Source organism: Odontesthes bonariensis, chromosome 16 (assembly GCF_027942865.1).
Source record: "Odontesthes bonariensis isolate fOdoBon6 chromosome 16, fOdoBon6.hap1, whole genome shotgun sequence".
NCBI lineage: Eukaryota > Metazoa > Chordata > Actinopteri > Atheriniformes > Atherinopsidae > Odontesthes > Odontesthes bonariensis.
The window spans coordinates 25,258,911-25,277,074 of record NC_134521.1 but is presented as its reverse complement, the minus strand read 5'-3'; the positions used below and the strand labels follow the sequence as shown (position 1 = coordinate 25,277,074).

The 18,164-nt window shown below is 43.7% G+C and overlaps 2 protein-coding genes across 5 annotated transcripts in view; one reads left to right on the top strand and one right to left on the bottom strand.

Moving 5' to 3' along the window:
• The window catches only part of sh3pxd2b (SH3 and PX domains 2B), a 45,430-nt gene extending 38,158 nt beyond the window's left edge, over positions 1-7,272 (top strand). For all 4 annotated transcript variants that reach the window (XM_075486697.1, XM_075486695.1, XM_075486696.1 and 1 more), the window contains 5 exons: positions 662-779; positions 3,219-3,433; positions 3,654-3,700; positions 3,804-3,929; positions 4,055-7,272. In XM_075486697.1, coding sequence (XP_075342812.1) covers positions 662-779; positions 3,219-3,433; positions 3,654-3,700; positions 3,804-3,929; positions 4,055-5,596 — 2,048 coding nt within the window. In that variant the 3' untranslated portion in view covers positions 5,597-7,272. The remainder of the gene's footprint in view (positions 1-661; positions 780-3,218; positions 3,434-3,653; positions 3,701-3,803; positions 3,930-4,054) is intronic.
• Positions 7,273-7,656: 384 nt separating this feature from the next.
• stk10 (serine/threonine kinase 10) overlaps positions 7,657-18,164 on the bottom strand; it is a 37,505-nt gene continuing 26,997 nt past the window's right edge. The window contains exons 8-20 of the mRNA XM_075486693.1: positions 17,978-18,112; positions 16,494-16,844; positions 15,978-16,379; positions 13,011-13,135; positions 12,102-12,225; positions 11,667-11,846; positions 11,442-11,534; positions 11,158-11,287; positions 10,945-11,069; positions 10,633-10,821; positions 10,410-10,535; positions 10,164-10,277; positions 7,657-9,294 (exon numbers count right to left, since the gene is read on the bottom strand). Coding sequence (XP_075342808.1) covers positions 9,154-9,294; positions 10,164-10,277; positions 10,410-10,535; positions 10,633-10,821; positions 10,945-11,069; positions 11,158-11,287; positions 11,442-11,534; positions 11,667-11,846; positions 12,102-12,225; positions 13,011-13,135; positions 15,978-16,379; positions 16,494-16,844; positions 17,978-18,112 — 2,235 coding nt within the window. The 3' untranslated portion in view covers positions 7,657-9,153. The remainder of the gene's footprint in view (positions 9,295-10,163; positions 10,278-10,409; positions 10,536-10,632; positions 10,822-10,944; positions 11,070-11,157; positions 11,288-11,441; positions 11,535-11,666; positions 11,847-12,101; positions 12,226-13,010; positions 13,136-15,977; positions 16,380-16,493; positions 16,845-17,977; positions 18,113-18,164) is intronic.

The window sequence follows — 18,164 nt, the reverse complement described above, 5'->3', positions numbered from 1 at the left end:
AAAAATAGCAACTATAACACAGTTATAGAAAATCAGTGGCAACTGGTCTTATGGAGGGATGAATCCTCCCCAGAGCCTTTTGTTGGCAATATATAGAGAAATGAGGGCTGGTTAAAGAGCTTCACATAGATGTATGTCTGTGTGAGTGTGTTTTTTTTATTTTTATATATATATATAATTTCATACAGTAGCATGTTTTATCTGTCTGTAGAGGATCAGTGTGTGTGTGTGTGTGTGTGTGTGTGTGTGTGTGTGTGTGTTTTATATCTTCTCATTCCACCATATGTTGCTCCAGCCTTGCTTCTCTAAATGTATGATCATTCCTAATCAGCCCGTCTGTGGCACCCGCAGTATCTCATCCTGAACCATGGGTAGAAGGTCATCATGGACCATTTTCGAGCCCTTTCATTGTTAGGTTGTTATTTTTAGTGCATACCAATCATACCAGCGTTAGAGAATGCAGACCTGCCCACCATCACCTTTGTATCAGTTTGAATGGGAAGAAAGTTGTGTATTGCTACTTTTTAAAAACTTTTCAAGTCATTCTAATCCATGTTTGTCAGTGTGTGCTTTGCTTCCCCAGCTTTTCCCATCCATCAGCATTTTCTCACTTGTCATTGTCATTTTTACACTTAATAATGTGCTTTTGTTCCAACTCCAGAAGAGAAGTATTCGGTGATTTACCCGTACTCGGCCAGGGGGGAGGACGAGATTGACCTGGAGAGAGGCATGGTTGTCGAAGTTATTCAGAAGAATTTGGAAGGCTGGTGGAAGATCAGGTAATTGAAACCCCTGACATCCTGTAAGTTAATGTCAAACCGAAGAAAAGTGAATATGCTCTCCTACAGTAGCCCAAGAAAGTGTTTGGACTTTTAAACCAAAGCTCATTAACTTATTTCATGTTTGATCAATTAGGAAAAGGACATCTACATAATTTGTAACTTATACAGTATATCCCCTTAACTATTGTAATTAAAAAAGGTTGACACTTGCTATCACATTGATATTTAACAAAACAAAGAAAGTTAAGGCACAATTTTAGAGGAACACATCAGTCCTTTTCATGATGGAGTGTATCTGTGGGCACTCCTCCAGGCACCCCTCTGTGGGCTTAATATCTAATGACTTTGTAGATTAACAAGAAATTACTTCGAAAGTTCTTACGTAGAAGCAACGGCACAAGTAGTAAAGACTGTGTCACAGTCATGCCCAAGCAGAAAAGAAGACGAGAAACTACACTCAATGTTAAAAATGAAGAGTCAATGACCTCCTGCTTCGTATTCCATTAGAAATGGGATTGAAAGATTCAGGCTATGTACACACGTAGCCGGGTATTTTTAAAACCGAATGTTTCCCCCCCTCCGTTTATAAAAAAATCTGTATCCACATTACCTCGTTTTCGAAAAAACACCTTCCACACATAACCGAACATCTGCGTTTTCACCTGTCTTGACAACCCAAATGCATTTGCTGTTTTGCGCAATCTGCCCTCGTCAGCTAAATAATAAAGTGTGCATGAAACTTTTTTGAGCACACGGACAGGTGATCGCATGACTGTGGACTGCCCCTCGATATGAGGACGTAATAATTCCGACCGAGAGGAGTGAGGACCGGGACATGCGAAATTGTCACGCTATTCCTCGGGGAGTACGACTTGGGCGTGTAAAATCAAGGCAGTAAACAGCGCCTGCACAATAATAATCACCACAGTTCTCAAGACATCCATGCTTCTTCAGTAAACAAAGGTCGCACTTTAGGCTTTAAAGCAGATTTGTTGTTGTTTTGGCGCATATTGTGACGTTCGAAAACGCAAAACTCCGGTTATCTCTGTCTACACGCAGCAGCATAAACGGAGTTTTCAAAAATCTTCACTTTGCCCGGAGTTTTTAAAAACATTCGTTTACGATGCGTTTTTATGCGTTTTCATGTGGATGACAGGTCCAAACGTAGAAAAATATATTCGTTTTAGCAGATACCCGGCTACGTGTGGATGGGGCCTCAGTCAGATTGCAAATAGAATTAACAACACTGGTGTGTACAGAGCCATTTTGTGGGAAAATTTGCACACAAAGTAATACCTGTCACCTGTTTAAAGAAGATTCCTCTCAAGGAGAAAAATGCCTTTTACACAGCCCTGGTGCTCCGTCTGTGTCTCCTGTCCATGGGATGCATTCAGACACAGTATTCAGCTCTTAAAGGGATAGTTCGCCTCTTTTGACATGAAGCTGTAGGACATCCCATACTAGCAATATCGTGCATGAACATTTTCTTACCCCCTACTGCATGCTGTGAGCCGAGTTCCAGCCTCGTTTTGGCGTTGACGAAGGTAGTCCGGCTAGTTGAGTCAAAAAAATAAAGCGTCTTGCTTCTCAAAGCAATATGCGTTCAAAAGAGTAATACATTTGCATCACAAAATCGTTCCCCAGGAAAAAGTCAGACCTCACAATCGCTTGGCGCTATTTTCTCTCCCTTTGTGTCACTGCGCCCTGCCGCGCCTGTTTCACGGTTTAGACCGTGCAGACCGAAGTGCAGACCGAGCAGTCCCCTGCTTCCGAGCAGCAAACACCGTAACAGGCGCGGCAGGCGGCAGCGTGCAGTGATACGAAGGGAGAGAAAATAGTGCCAAGCGATGTGAGGTCTGACTTTTTCCTGGACAACGATTTTGTGATGCAAATGTATCACTCTTTTGAACGCATATTGTTTTGAGAAGCAAGACGCTTTATTTTTTTAGCCCCAGCCAACTAGCCGGACTACCTTCGTCAACACCAAAACTCGGCTGGAACTCGGCTCACAGGACGCAAGTCAATGTTCATAAATGATGTTGCTAATATGGGATGTCATACAGCTTCATGTCAAAAGAGGCGAACTATCCCTTTAAGTCGGTCGCAGACCAACGATGGGATGTCCTGGAGAAAATATCCACTTGTTAGCTTCGCTGATGAAACATGAAAACTGTTATTTATCATTTAAATCCAAACAAACTTCTCCTTGTGGAACATTTTGCAGTTTATGTAGTTTTTCTTGAACAAAAAAAAAAAAATTTGTTTTGACATTTGTTCAACATGATAAAAGTCCTACATTTTAGTGTGCAAATACTTTCAGAAACCACAGTTCGTTAGATGAGAAATACTTTTAACTGTTGATGGTATCGCACTAACTGCAGGTGGATTGTGTTTCTCCGACTAAAGCCCCTGAATGTACATCTCTCTTCCATGCAGGTACCAGGGCCGTGAGGGCTGGGCCCCAGCCTCTTACCTGAAGAAGTCCGATATTCAGAGCCAAAGGCAGTCAGCAGGCGCTGCTGCTCATGCTAGTGCAAACGACTTGGAAGGCTTTTCCAAACAGAACCAGCAGAACAACGCAGCGAGAGAGAACCGAGACAACAGCCAGAAGGAAAACAGACTCTCACTTTTCTCTGAGAACAACAAAAGCAGTGAGTGAATTTAGCAACGGCTTGTGATTCCTGTCGTAAATGAGTGGCTCGCACACAAGTGCTGAATCCTTAACTGTTCCAAACAAGGTGGCGACGAAATTGAGGACGCAGTCTCGATCCCTAGATGCAGTCAAAATACCCAGAGAACAAATGGAAATGAAAAGCTAATCGCAGACTTTGTTTGAAAGACTTGATGACACTGCATCTTTTTCCTCTGCAGAAGTGGGATTGCGACACAGACCTCCTCCACGCAGAGACCTTACCATTGTAAGATGTGACACTGTGTGTACTGGAAGATAAATAATTGAATTTCACATGATAAAGTTTTTTCATCAACCTAATGTTTATGCGTCTTTCCGGCGTCCCGCAGCCACGTGGTGCAAACTTACCCAAGCCGCCCGGCCCTCCTCAGGTGGAGGAGGAGTTCTACACCATAGCAGACTTCCAGACCACCATCCCAGATGGTATTAGCTTTCAAGCTGGAGTCAAAGTAGAGGTGAAACCTTTTTAAAGTATAGATTACTCTGAATACTATCACTTATCAAACCATAACTTTTAAATGTATGTATATCTACGTCAGTAATGTAAAAGGTTTATCGAATCACTTTTTTTACCTACTAGGTGATTGAGAAGAATACGAGTGGTTGGTGGTATATTCAGATTGATGACAAAGAGGGCTGGGCACCTGCCACATATATTGACAAGTACAAGAAGACCAGTAACGCCCTGCGACCCAATTTCCTGGCTCCACTGCCCAATGAGATGGAGAGGCTGAGTCTGGAGGATGGTGGTTCTTCAAATGCTTCAGCCACAGATGACACCTGGTCCAAGCCTTTACCAGATGAGCCGACCGCAGCCTCTGAGTCCTGTGCCCGGCCTAAGCTGAGAGACTGGAAGTCCAATGCCAGCAAAGGGCCTTCTGCCTTTTCTGGGCCTCTGCCGCCAGCTCCAGCGGCCCCTCCAGTTGAGGAGAAACCAGCTCTGCCTCCTCGAAGGGAGTCCATTAATAAGAGCTTTGAATTGGAGGTAGCAGAGAAACCAAGACCAGATCACCCCAAGCCTTTGCCCCCGAAACCCCCCACACCTGGGGTCATCATGCCCCTTGTTACAGCCAAAACTGCCCCATTCAAACCAGACAAACCACCAGAGGCCAAGAAAGAAGATAAGAGCAAAGCTCTTCATCTTCGAAATGAAATGGGTCTCGAATGTGGCCACAAGATCTCTGCCAAAGAGGTAAAGAAGTTTAATCTGAAGCCTGTCCCCAAACAGCCGCCAAAGCAAAAGCCAGAGGTGCAAGAAGAGAAGCCAGAAGCAGTTGGACCTGCAGTGCTGATGAAACCCAAGCCGGTGCTCAGACCTAAACCTGTTCCAGCTGCCAAGCCAGATCCCCCAGCAGAGAACAAAGTGGACATCACCAACCTGAGGAGCAAGCTGAGGCCATCCAAACCTGCGGACCCTGGCTCTGCGTCAGCTGAGGTGAACCAGCAGAATGGGACCTCAGGGGCAGGAAATAATTCCCATCCAAGTTCACCCCCCAGCTCTTCCCCAGTCCATGTCCCTTTTCTTAACAATGGTAAGTGCACTGATGAGCCCAAACTCCCATCAAAACTCACTAATGGTCTTAACCTGGAGAGCTCACCCCCCTCTGCAAAACCAGCAGTGCCCCCCCACAAGGAACCCCCTCAGAGACCTCCCACCATGGCTCCAAGGAGACCTCCTCCTCCAAAGAAAACTGACCCATCGAGCCCAACCGAACACAAGCCTCCTCCTCTAAAAGAACTCCAGGAAATCCCAAAGCCAGGACCCCCACCACTCAGCAGGCCCCCTCCCCCGAAACCCAAAGGGTTTGCTCAGCCGCCTCCAAGCAAAGAGAAAGAAGAGCTTAAGGTGCATAAAGTCCCAATTCCTCCCAAACCCCAGCTGAAGAGTGAGAAGCCAGGACCACCCAAAGACAAACTTCCACCTTTACTAAAGGAAGCCAGTAAGGACGAGCTCTATCTGGCTGTGGCAGACTTTGAGGGGGATGAGCAAACATCCCGCTTCAAGGTGGGCACGGTGTTCGAGGTTCTGGAGAAAAACAGCAGTGGTTGGTGGTTCTGTAAAAATGTAGGAGAAGACATCGAGAGCTGGATCCCCTCGAATTACCTGAGCAAGAAACCTTAGGTAGTAAATATGTTTTAGAGTAGAACCATATGGAAAAATAAGTAGAGAATAAAATGAACAAAACATCGCTCGTTTATTTCTACTTCAGTTTTTTATAACTATTATTTATAGGTACTTTTCTTTTTTACATATATATTCATAAGAATATTTTACCCACCACCTGAAACAGCAATAACACATCACCTGGTTGGGGTTTTGTGATGTTTACTTATTTGTCTTTTTTCTCGCTTTTATATGACTTCTTACTTGCTTTTGTGTCCGTTTTGCCATAACTCAGGCTCGACACGTGACGAGCAGTAAACGTATATCACCCATGCCTTTTATATGGTGCCTCAATAGTATATGCAAAATGCTTCAGTGCTTATTAAACTGTACGCAGCCGTAGACTTAGTCCTTAGATGGAATTATTTGTCTGGAGATCCAGGATCCTCATCACAGGAGCAGATGTTCAAATCTCGCCGGTCGCTCTGGTGCAGGCTGGACATGAGCTCACGGGTGAAGCTAATCAACTTCATCTTAGCTTTAAAGTTCTATTAGCAATTACTTTTCAATATATCTCTGGCCCAGTAGACATGCAGCGTGTTATAGCAGAGACTTAGTTTACGGCCATCACAACGCTTTTCTTTATGGACCACCTAATCAATGTTGCAGTGATTTGTAACAGATGTGCACTTTCACTCAGTTCAGGTGAGTTTAGTTCAAAGTTTTGCACACCCTGGAGGGAGGGAGAATACCACAGAGCATTTTTGACTGGCCTCTTTATGTGCCATGTTGTCATTTTTATCCACAACGCAACAAAAATATCCGTCTCATTTCTTAATATGGAAGGACGAGGCTGCAATATCCAAACTCGGAGGGTGGGAGGAGGCTCTGTGTCAAAAGTATTTTAACAGAATTGTGTTGTCTCACATCTGGAATTGAGTTTTGCTAAATGTGAATTGCAGAGATAATCTGCACGTCAGACCATAAGAATAGAGGATTTACATTGGTTTGTGCAATGACTTGCAGTATTCTAAGTGTACAGGCTGTTGCCTGAAGTGTGGTGCTCAAAGCGACGACCATTGTATAAAAAAATGTTTTACATTGATGCTTGACTGGTCTCAAGCGTGCTCAGTATAGCAAATTATTTTTTATTGTACAGTAGCAAGAGTCATATCTTAACTGTTGCCTTCGGTGGTCCATCCAGTAGAGTTTTTCCCTTCTTTTTTTCCCCCTTTGTACACTTTGAGCAGTTAAAAGTTAAGATAAGGGATTTGTTTTTTGTTAAGTGAAATTAAGGGAACATTTAAGAGCATTCTGTCAAACAAGTGGTCGCTCATTTCACACCCATTTGTTTCGAATCGACTCGTCCAATCTAAGAATCCAAGTGTGCAGACAAGGCTTCAAGCTGTAACTCAGATTCTGTTCCGCTTCTAGTCGCTATAACGTTCCACCACCGACACGCCACATTTTACACAAATGACAATATGTTAGCAGCTAGAAAAGAAGCAAAAGTTTAATGAAACCTTGAAGACATGTTCGGGGGCAGGAGGGTACAGAAAAGTGCAAGACAACTGTATGTGGTGGATGGTTTCATTTCAGTATTGTAACTTTTTTTTTTTTTTTTTTTTTAAACTTTGTATTGTCATTACATCAAGTCTGCTTTTGCTTTAAGTCAATAAAAAAAAAAAAAAAGAAGTTTTTTTTCCTCCTCAAGAGTCATACCGTTTCTAAATCCTTCTCCCAGTTCCTTCACCAACGGCACTCTTTAAAGCTCCCAGTCTGTTTGGGAAAGGCCTCTAATATGGACGGTTCTGCATCTCTTCACAGCCCACGTGGCTTTCGCAGGTACCAGAGAGACCAGTAATCACTGCCACATCTCTAGATGATTAGAGCTGGCTTGTGATATGACAAAATGAAGCAATGAAGACGTACCTTTTTCGATCCTTTGTCCAAAACTGAACTACTTTTTAAAAAAATAAAAATTTAACAAAATGGCCCTGATGTCCTTCACAGCATGAAATTCTAGTGCTTACACTGGGAGAAAATAAAAAAAAATAAAAATTGCCACCACAATTGAGTAATTAGAAAATCTGCATTTGGTTTTTATTGTGAGCTATGTACATCAGTGGTTCCTTCTGATAGTTTTATTCATACCCAGTCCCTCCACACGGATGTTATGTAAACTGAGGCAGAGGAAGACATAGATGAAGCCGTTAAACACCACCGAAAAGAAATTTTCACAATTAATTTAAATCTAAGATGTACCTGATTCAGTGGAAATCTGCAGGCCGAACTGCGCAACAAAACACTTTTTTCCCCTCCCTCAACAAGGCGATGGGTTTCAGTTGAATGCATCGTACAGCAGACTGAAAGGCTTACGAAGATGAAGAGCTACTTTCCAAAAATCAGACCCTCATAAACGAGTAGGCCACTCAGTTCTTTTTTTTTATTAAATTAGAAATGACTAAACTAAGATTTCTTTTTAAAAGGTTACTATATAGTTATTTGGAGTTCAACTCTTCATATTATTCCCCCTCTGTGCAAAGGAAGGCAAACTTAAGAAAAATAAACTTTAAGCTTAGCAGAGACATACGTGTAATATTGCACATTGGTTAGCAGGCAGTTCTTTCACCGCACTTGGTATAAGATTTGTACACTTAACAGGTTTAAGTTCCCTACACAACATAGAAAAAAAAACCTACTTTACTTTGGCTTTGCCAGTTCCCATCCAGTGTGACTGATTTTTACAGTAAAAATACAAAAAAAAGAAACGCCAAGAAAAACACTCTTCCCTTGTGTGATAAAAATCAAATTCCTGAATAATTGAAACAAAAAGTATGATTAAATTCTAAGAATTTTGGATTTCGCTTCATTCCCCATCGATAAAAAGAAGATTTAAAGCCCGTACTTTATGCCATGGATGTCTGAGAAAGAAATATAAACACTTTAATTAAAAAGCACAGGGTTTTGTTTTTCTGTGAGCGGTAAAGCTAAATACACTCTGGCATCCATGTGACATGCATCAGAGTTTATCAGATCATCAGAGCAAAGTTAAACCAAGCAAAGGCAACCAATTCAGAAGACGTCGCCGATAATTTAAAGTTAACAAAAAGAAGTTACTGGCTCACCAGTACTCATAGCATTCCTACTTGTCATACAAAAGAAATTCCACGGCCGGGCACTTTGGATAACACTGTTCCACTGATAAAGTGTGTTTTCTTAATATATTACCCACTAAAAGCAGATCATTTGGTATCTTCAGCTCCATTGAAGAAGCAGCCGCAGCGTCGCATTACTCACATTTCACTGGTGGGCAATAAGAAACAGACATGAACATTTACAAAAAAAAAAAAAAAAAACATAGGCACTGTATGGGAGCAGATGGGTGAATCATGTGAAGCACATCAAATACAAACAAACATTTTGTTCCAAAGAATAACCATCAAACGCGAGTTAAAACACGAGTTAAAACATAAATATTCACTAAAATAAAAATGAAACCAAATGGAGGGATAGGTATGCTGCTATTACTGGTAAGGCAAATGGAACATTGTGCGACATCACAGCATCTGTGTTCATGTGGTAGAAGAGTCTCGGTAAGGCACAAACTTGGAGAGTTTATGAGGCGAGCTCGGGTTTGGGCAGTCGGAGATCTCGCTCATCCTGAAGAACGCCTCCTGGTCTCTTTTTTTCATTTCCAGCTCATCTTCCAGGACCTAGCAGGGTGCGGAACAAAATGGGCATTAGATCACTGCACCGGCGTAGAGACTGCGTTTGCAAAGCCTGCATAATCTTATATATCCCCATTGTGTTTGAATGTTGTGCAGGTAAAACCGCTACAACAGTGCTCACCAGGCGCTTTATGGAAAACCTTTCATGCATGCAGCATAAAGATGAACACAAGGTTTCATGTTGTGCAAAACGTTAATATCATTCATGAAATTTAGGGAGTTGTGAAAGACTTTTTATGCTTATTTTATACAGAATTAGGCTTATTTGTTAGATGAAGAGAGCAAGATAATTACACACATGCTGTAAGCGTGTTGCTGGAAACTACAGATTTACTGCATCACCACCAGAGCATCTGGAAGAATTCTGGACGCATGGAAACACGCATCTTTAATACTAAACTAGGAAAGTTGGCACCGTCAAAGTTTTCAACTAATTTTAGTGTTGATATGTGGTGCTGTCTCTTTAAACCCCGGCAAAGAACACACACACACACACAAAATGTAAACGAGAACAGCACATTTGGGCATTTGGCAGCAACAGTACCGGGTACGTGCGAGTTCAGAGAGCAGGAGAGGACACGATGCGGAGTGCATATGCAATTTGTTTGTGTGCAGTTACATAAAGCTAATTTATGACTTTTAGAGGTGTGTGGAGACGTGTTCTAAAACTTTAAAATTAGCCGGGGGGGGGCACCTCTTGCCTCTTTCACCCAATGTAATAAAATGGATCGATTTGTACTCTCAAGAGCAACTTCTTATGCTGAGTCGTGTATTTATGCTGTTTTATACACTTAACCTCAGTAAATATAGGGGCCACAAAGTAGATTTGTATAGTAAAGTGTTGCTGGAAGTACCTTCTTTCTGGGCTTCAACTGATCCCTCCAATCCTTCATCATCTGGTTGTGTTGCTCATCCAGATACTTAAGCCTCTGCGTCTCATTCTCAACCAGAAGGTGGCACTTTTCATTCTGACGCACAAAAACAAGCTTGTGTTAGCAATTGCAGGCTACGTCTACTTCTTCTACCACACCCATTATGTGACACAAACTGAGAAGATGCAGAGTAAGGTGCAAAAGGAGAACGCGTTGCTCCTGGCTCACCTGCAGCTGCTGCAGCTCTCTGATGTTGCCTTCACACTGACCAACCATCTCCCTCATCTGGTTCTCGTGTTTCTGCTGCTGATGCTGCCGCTCGGCCTTCTGTCTCTTCTCCTCCTGCTGAGAAAACTGAAGAGCCCCACAGGGAGGGAGTGAGTGACTGAATCATCAACCGAACACCAAATCAGACCGGGGGGGGGGGGGTGTGAGGACCTGGCGGCCCGACCTGTTTGATCTTCTCGCGGTCCTCCGAGGCGCTGCCTGTCGAGTTGATGCGGAGGCTCTTCTTGAACATGGCCATGCGAGTCTTGGCCTCGCTGCGCTGAATCTTGGGCATCCGGCTCTTCTCCTGCTGCTGCCGAGCTTTCAGAATCTCAATCATTCGCTGGTTGTAGCACTGCATCTGTTCCTGCTCCTGTAGAGACACCGAGAAAAAGGACGGAAAACTCAGAAAGATTAGCGAGAGACGCGTTCTCGTGCGATTTACATGCGGCGGCAAGTTAAATCGGTTTGAGGATTGGTGCAAAGAGGTACTGACCTTCTCGTGTTTCTTGAGGAGTTGATGCCTCTGGAGGAAGTACTGGTCTTTCAACTGCTGCTTCAACAACTGGTGTCTCTCATACAGGTTGCTCTCCTCCATGTTCCATATAACAGACTCACGGTCTGATCACAGTTAGCAGAACAGAGTATGTCAAACAAAAGCGGGGTGGGGCTAGCATCAAGATAGACACATGTTGGTCAGATGCTGTACCTCTGAGAAGTTGGTGCTTCTTGTTGAGGCATTCTCTCTCAGTCTCTGCGATCTCCCTCTTGTTGTTGGCGATTATCGTCTTCAGCGTCGTGTCCAGTTGGTTCCTTTGATCCGCTAAGAATTTCTCCTCCTAAACCCCAGCAAAGAACAAGTCAAGGAGGGAGGGAGTGAGTGGGTGGAGTGGAGGGTGAAGGGAACTTAAATGGAAGAGCAGTACACAATGCATTTGGCTCCTTTGGGCTGAAGTTGAGCCTGCTTAAATGCCCACTGACCAATCAACATACCTCTCTTATCTTCTTTTCTTGGAAAGAACTCATACTCTGTCTCAGGGATTCTTTCCGTTGACTTCGGGGCAGCTTATCAACAGAATTTTTTACCTAAAAATAAGATGAAAAATAAAATAAAATTTCAGGTCGGAGCTCAAGCAAGGCGTGAGAAGTTGTCATTCCTTGCTTTATATTCAGTCTTGTTGCAGCTAGCATCGCTTCAGGCAGATTGTTTAAAAGTACCTCTTTTTTCTTCTGTTTTAACTGATCCTGGAACCTGCGGTGCTCCCGTTCCTGCTCAGCTTTGATGCGTTTGGTCTCTTCCTTCAGTTTAACATTGTGCTCTACCTCCATTTTCTCAATAGTTTGCTTTTGATTCTTCTCCAGATTCTCCAGCTCAGTGTCATAGTTCTTCTTCTTGGCCTGAGACACACCAATAAGAAAAAAAAAGAACATTCAAATTTTAAAGTGAAATACATTTTTTTTTAAAAAGCCCTTAATGTTCTGGTTTGTGTCACCCATGTGTCCTTATTTATATCACCTGATTAAGTCTAAAACAACTGATCATGAAGGTCAAGTTGTAAATGGTTCACACACAAAGTTCAGCATACATCTGCATGCTAGCTGAACTGCGTTTAATGTTGCAGGTTGAGGCTATTGAAGTGCCATCGAACTCACATTCATATCCTGGTCGATGCGTCTTTGCATTTGCTCCCTCTGCTGTTCCAGTTTGGCGTTCAGAGCAGCCTGAGCACGCTGCTCTTCCTTCTGCAGCAAACGGAGCTCACGCAGCTCCTGCCGTCTAAACACACACGCAGCACGTTTACACATTAGGTCTACCTCTTAGCAAGAAGACTTCCAATTAATAACTCAGTAAGAGTTTAGAAATCATTTGCTTTTTCTAATACACCATCCGTTTTATATGCAGTGGCAGGCCAAGCCTCAGCATGGGAGAAGAGAGGGAAAATAAACCCCCTTGGAGCAGGAAAGCTTTTATCCACAATGGTTTTGAGAAGCCAATGACCTGAGCAGCATCTTTTCGGGCCAGAATGACTTTCAGGTTGGTTGTTCTGTGTGCTACACCTCCAAGGTCATATTCTTACCACTAGATGGCAGCAGTAGAACAGCCCAACAGTAGAAAGTGCTCATTTAAAAACAGCACTGAGCAACTCCTGCCAAAGTAAATAAAGCAATAAAGCAGCATGGACCCTGTACCCCAAATAGTCATCTTCCCCCTAAACTATAAATGACAGAGACATTTGGTTTTTCTCCAATTTTGCAGACCAAATTGGTGTTTTTCCCCATAACAGTTTGGGTATTTGTGTACTCTAATCTTAAGAACCTAAACCCCTGGGGAACAGGGTCCTTTAAATAGTTGGCTTTGTAAAAAAAACAACATCCAAAAGGCTACTTTTCACAGTGCAGTCTGAAGTCTTAGCTCAGGAATTAATATACAAAACTGTTTATGGTCCTCAGTTCGGATTCAAATTTCCAGGAAACACAAAGAGCACACGAGTCAAACTGTTCCTCCAGATGGCGAGTACTGAGTACACGGATGTTAGAAGCTGCGAGAAGTCCTCCACATACCTCAGGAACCTCATCTCCTCATCTTTCTTCTCATCATCTCGGATGATCTTGGAGGTTGTCACACTGACCTCCACACCGTCGATGACAAACTTCCTGGTTCGCTTTAGAGTCTTGCTGGAAAAGGCCTGATAGGCAGACAGAGATCATTCAAGTTTAGGTCAAAAACAAACAACAGCAACCATATCACATTTGTTTAAACCTTAAGTGTTGACTGATACGTGCTTGCACTTGTGTGTGCCGATTTCTCCATTAAAAATAAATAAATAAAAATTGACAAATTCAGGGAACAATCTGTGTCTTTGTCAAAATCTGGTACGCATGTTACCCGCAGCACAACTTGTCCACGGACACTTCGGCCTTTCAGCTGCTATGTTCTGCCAGCAGCTAATGTAGAACTGAGCCGCCGGACTAAAGCAGAGATGAAGAGCGGCTTGGTTGTTACTGTTGGTCTCAAATAACTCAAACAACACAGAGGAACGGACGACAGTGGAGCTCAGGGTTTACGGAGCCCATATATGACAGAGCAATGACGACGTGCTTTTGACTATCTCAGCATTTTTTCATACCATAGTTTTTCCAAACTGGGCCAGCTCAGTATAAACCGTCTCGTGTTCACAGAGTTGGGAAACCTTGATTGGAAAGCAAATTGTGCTGTATGCTCAGTCTGTTGAACAAAACATTTCCCAGACGTTTCATGAAGATCTCAGAAAAGTGTCAGCTTGTGAAATAAAAAAAAAAAAAAAAAAAACTCTTTTTTTAAAGTCTTTGTGAGTTTATCTTTTCAAAAACGTGGCCTCATTCACCAACTATGACACATCTCGACTTAACCTTGTTTTTTCCTAATGTCTAATATTAAATATTGCGCCAGAACCTACAAGGGATTAAAAAAAACGGTCCTGTATTAAGAGTTTTGAAAGGATCAGAGCGCAAATCTATCATTTGCAATAAACAATGAGTCTGAGTAATGAGTCAGAGTGTGGCTTTTCTATAGGTCTGCATAGAAAGAGTCGTCATGGCAAACTTAGCTTGTTTTGTCAAGCGCTTACGTGGCAGTGTCGCCCATCCAAGTAAGCCTTTGTAGATTATATTTACAAAAATGATATGGCAGGGTTTACTCAGCAAACACTGGCTGACTGTCGTCATTTCCTGGGTTCATAAATGGTTTACATACAGTGTGAGGACGGGAAAAGCAATGAGTTGAAGAATAAGTGAGGCTCTTCATCATGCAGAGAAGGTTGGTGAGTCCACTCACAGCTGAGTAAACAGCAGTGAAGTGAAGCTCCTGTCACAAATGACAGCTATTAGATGCTACCTTTGCACAGTTCTGGGCTGTCGATTGCCTTTCTGTCCCAACTGATACATTTACAATGGCAATAAAAGTGCCAGTGTGTTTCTGCGTGTTATTAAGTACACACTGACGTCATCAAAAGGACGTGTTAGCCACTTTCTCTTTCAGCCGTTTGCGTTTGAAGTCATCCGTGAATCTGTTGACTTCCCATCACTCTTCATTTACAAAATTGCACACGTGTTGTAGATAGATTCACGTGCACGCGCTCACACTGATGCCCTCGATCGTTACCTCTTTGGAGTGAGCCCTTACTCGTTCTACCCCGAAAACAAAGGAAGCGGGGCAGATTGCCTGCAGCGTAATCCCTTCTGGAAAAACTTGACTTGCCGCAAACGGACATGACTCCATGAAAAGTCAATAGGATTTCAATCAGGGTCTGTCAGATAGACTCCAGAGGCAACGGAGTGACAATGAGCTGCATAGAAACATCCATTCACAATGGTGAATGCTGGACTGTGCCCAGACAAAGGGCCCCATTGGTCCCTTTTGAATTAAACGTGTTGCATATTTGGCTTCACTTCCAACTTCTAGCTTCCCTCGCTCAATAGAACAGTCAGGGACACATCACTGAACCGAGATAAACCCTCTTCTGTAATATCGAGAGAATAATCTTTCTTTGGGGAGGGGGGGGCAAAACATCAAGTATCTAACATGGAATTGTTTTTTTAAACAAATTCTAAGATGTGTAAGACTTTGAATCTCTCTATTCTCCCTAAAAGGGCGATATGTGTTGTAAGCCGTAATGGGAGACAGGCAGTCCTCTGTGTCAGACAGCCAACACCCACATCCCAAAACACAACATAATGCAGTTTCAGTTCCCCGATGGGTGCTGAGAAATAAGTTTTTCCAGGGAGGGGTTTTCCTACAGATGCACGGAGCTGCTAGCCTAGAAATCTAGACGCCCCTAGCGACCGCAAATTGAATTTGCTCCTGGGTGAGTCTAATCAGTTGCGGTCCTTTTGCGAGGCTGAAAATTGAAACTTATTCAGGCCAATCAAATCGTGAGGAGCGGGGTCGGAGGCCGGGTTACCTAGTGACGACAGAGGTGCGACGTTTCAGAGTGTAGTTCTAGAGAGAGGTAAACAATGGCTGCGCCCAGCGAACAGTCTTATGATTTGGCTTTGACAGCGACTCTAGAAGATTTAAATATACATTTTTCTTTGCGAACAGAAAACTGCACTTGAGTTTCTTGAAAAAAAAAAAAAAAGGATGTTTTCGGAGTTTCCTCTCTGACATTAGACTACACTCCACCATGTACTTTCCGTCGCGCTGACTACGTAATCCTTCTTCATCGCTCTGATTGGTTGTTGCGCCATCCTATAGCGTGGCGTTGAGTGCAGAGGCAACTTAACAGACAACCGTTTATCCCGCCCACACTGCTATCCAGCGTCACTAGACCCCTGTACAGCTTTTTGCTGTAGGGGTCTGGCTTGCTAGGCTATGGAGCTGCCTCTGTACCTTTTTAAGACTTCAATAATGGTTTCATTTCACCATGCACGAGACATGAAAGTGTTTCATCCACCTTCTCTGCTTCTACAAACCAATACAACAATATTTTGGTTCTTCCACTTGGCACTTAAACGGCAGGTTGGAAAAGTTCCGCTTCATTGGGGACTCACCCTTGCAGACATGGAGATGCTCTCCTTGTTGATCGACATATCCATGTTCTCGGACATCATGCTGCCTGAATAAGAGTACCGTTTGTTGAAAATCCCTCCATTGATATAAGACGAGATAGTGTCAGTGTTTCCTTCAATCGATGTCCGCTCTGCGGTGCCCTTGCTTATGCTGCCATTCGGCCCAGAACGGGGCACAGGGGTGGCAGCAGAGGAGGGTGTGGGAGTGGGTGCAGGACTGGAGCTTGAAGTGGGGGATTCTCCGTGTTTCAGTGTGGCACTTTCCTCCTCCGTCACCAGGACCTTGGGCACATTGGGGTCTACGACGATGCCGACGTGTTCAGCAGGTGCCTCACTTTGTGGAAGAGATGGTGGCTCTTCAGTCTCTGGTGTCTCCAAAGCAACCTGAAAAGTGAGTAAAAGTGTTATTGCTAAAATACTTCCTTGAAAAATACTTGAACAAACCACAGCTAACACTTCAGCAACTGCAGATACAGGAATGTTTCACTGGCTGAGCACCTTGTCCTCCTCCAGTGTGGGGCTACTCTTCCCATCCTCAATTCCTGAGTCTGAACTGGAAGTCTTGGTGGAGGCCTCGCTCTCAGATTTATTCGACTCTTGAAGGACCTCGTCGGTCAGCTTGTCTCCGTCCTCCTCAGGATCTTTTGGAGGGAGATTGTGACGTGGAAGGGGAACGGGGACCACCGTGACCGGGTCCGGCTGGTCCTCCGGAAGTGGATCTGACGGGGCCTCTCTCCCCGGTAAAGGTACCGGTGAGGTTGGGGAGGGCGTGGTGGGGCTCGGCGTGTGCTGAGACTGGTCCTCCTCCAAACTGGTCTGACTCGTCTGGCATGGCTCCTTGCCTGGAGACTGAGGAAACAGAGAGGTGTTGTTATGCAACAAAACATTTGATGTGTTCAGGCTTTAAGTCGCTGGTGGATTCCCAAATGTTAATGTTTTCAACCTTTGATTTCAGTCCAACCGCTAATGGAGGGAGCAGTTCAGGCCTCCTGCGTTCAAGGAAGTAACTTTAACCTCAGTTTGAATAGAATGCAGTCAGAGCAGCTTTATACTCTTGGATAGCTACTTTAAACTGCGGCTAGGTTAGCAAATCTGCAAAGACTGCCCTGACAGTCACAGAGTTACGTGTGATTTTCTAACTGTACCTTCAGGATACTGAAAGGGACATAAGCAAAATTATTCCCTGCAGCAAAGTTAAGAGTTTTCCACAGATCCTCTGTAGATACTTGGAAACCACCCGTTTTTATTTATTTATTTAAGGGTCAGATTACAGCATCAGAACAATGAGCAACCTTTAATTATTTACTCCATCAGCGGTTGAGGGAAAACAATTGTTTTCTCTACAGGAGCGAGGCTGACAGCAGCACCTATATTTAACCGTGTGTGGGTGTGGGTGAATGCCAGTATTCCGGTTTCTGTTCCTTTGTTTGTGCTGACTGCCCTCCCGCACTGTTACTTTCTAATCCTGTGCCCTCTGTGGATTTGTGAATGGCCTCTGCAGAACAGACAATCAATCCATCGGCAGGAAGCCTCTGTTCACCAAAAAAAACACATGCTACTCGATGAGGGTCAATAAGCAATCGTGGGATATACACACACACACACACACACACACACACACACACACACACACGGAGGCGGTTCAGGCAGAATTTGTGTGCTTTTAGGGAAATGGGTACATGTGCAGGTGAGTGCATGCCTATGTGATTACGTGCATGGGTTTGAGCTCAATCACAGTGTTCTTACTTATCCATTTAAGCCTTAACACCACACAGCAAGATGAAAAAAAGCTCAGTCACGTTTGTACAAAAAGCGATACTCGTTTGTTAACGAACTGCCCCATTATGATGGGAATTTAAATCATGATTACCCTTACAATCCAGTTACTTTACACATTGACCTCTCATTCCTTTCACTTCTGCAATCAAACATTGACAAAGAAGAAAATGACAAAAAAAAAAAAAAAGATGCAGGTTTGGTACCCCAGTGAGTTCCATGGTGTCGTCGTCCTCTCCTTCCTCTCTATTGTCCTCTATTTCCTCCATGACTTCAGCCTTGGCCTCGGCCACCAGCTCTATCAGCGGACGGTTGGACGTCACCGATCTCACAAAGTCGTGCTGTGGGCAGAGTTAGAACTGATGAGCATCTTAAATGAATCACAGGCTGAAA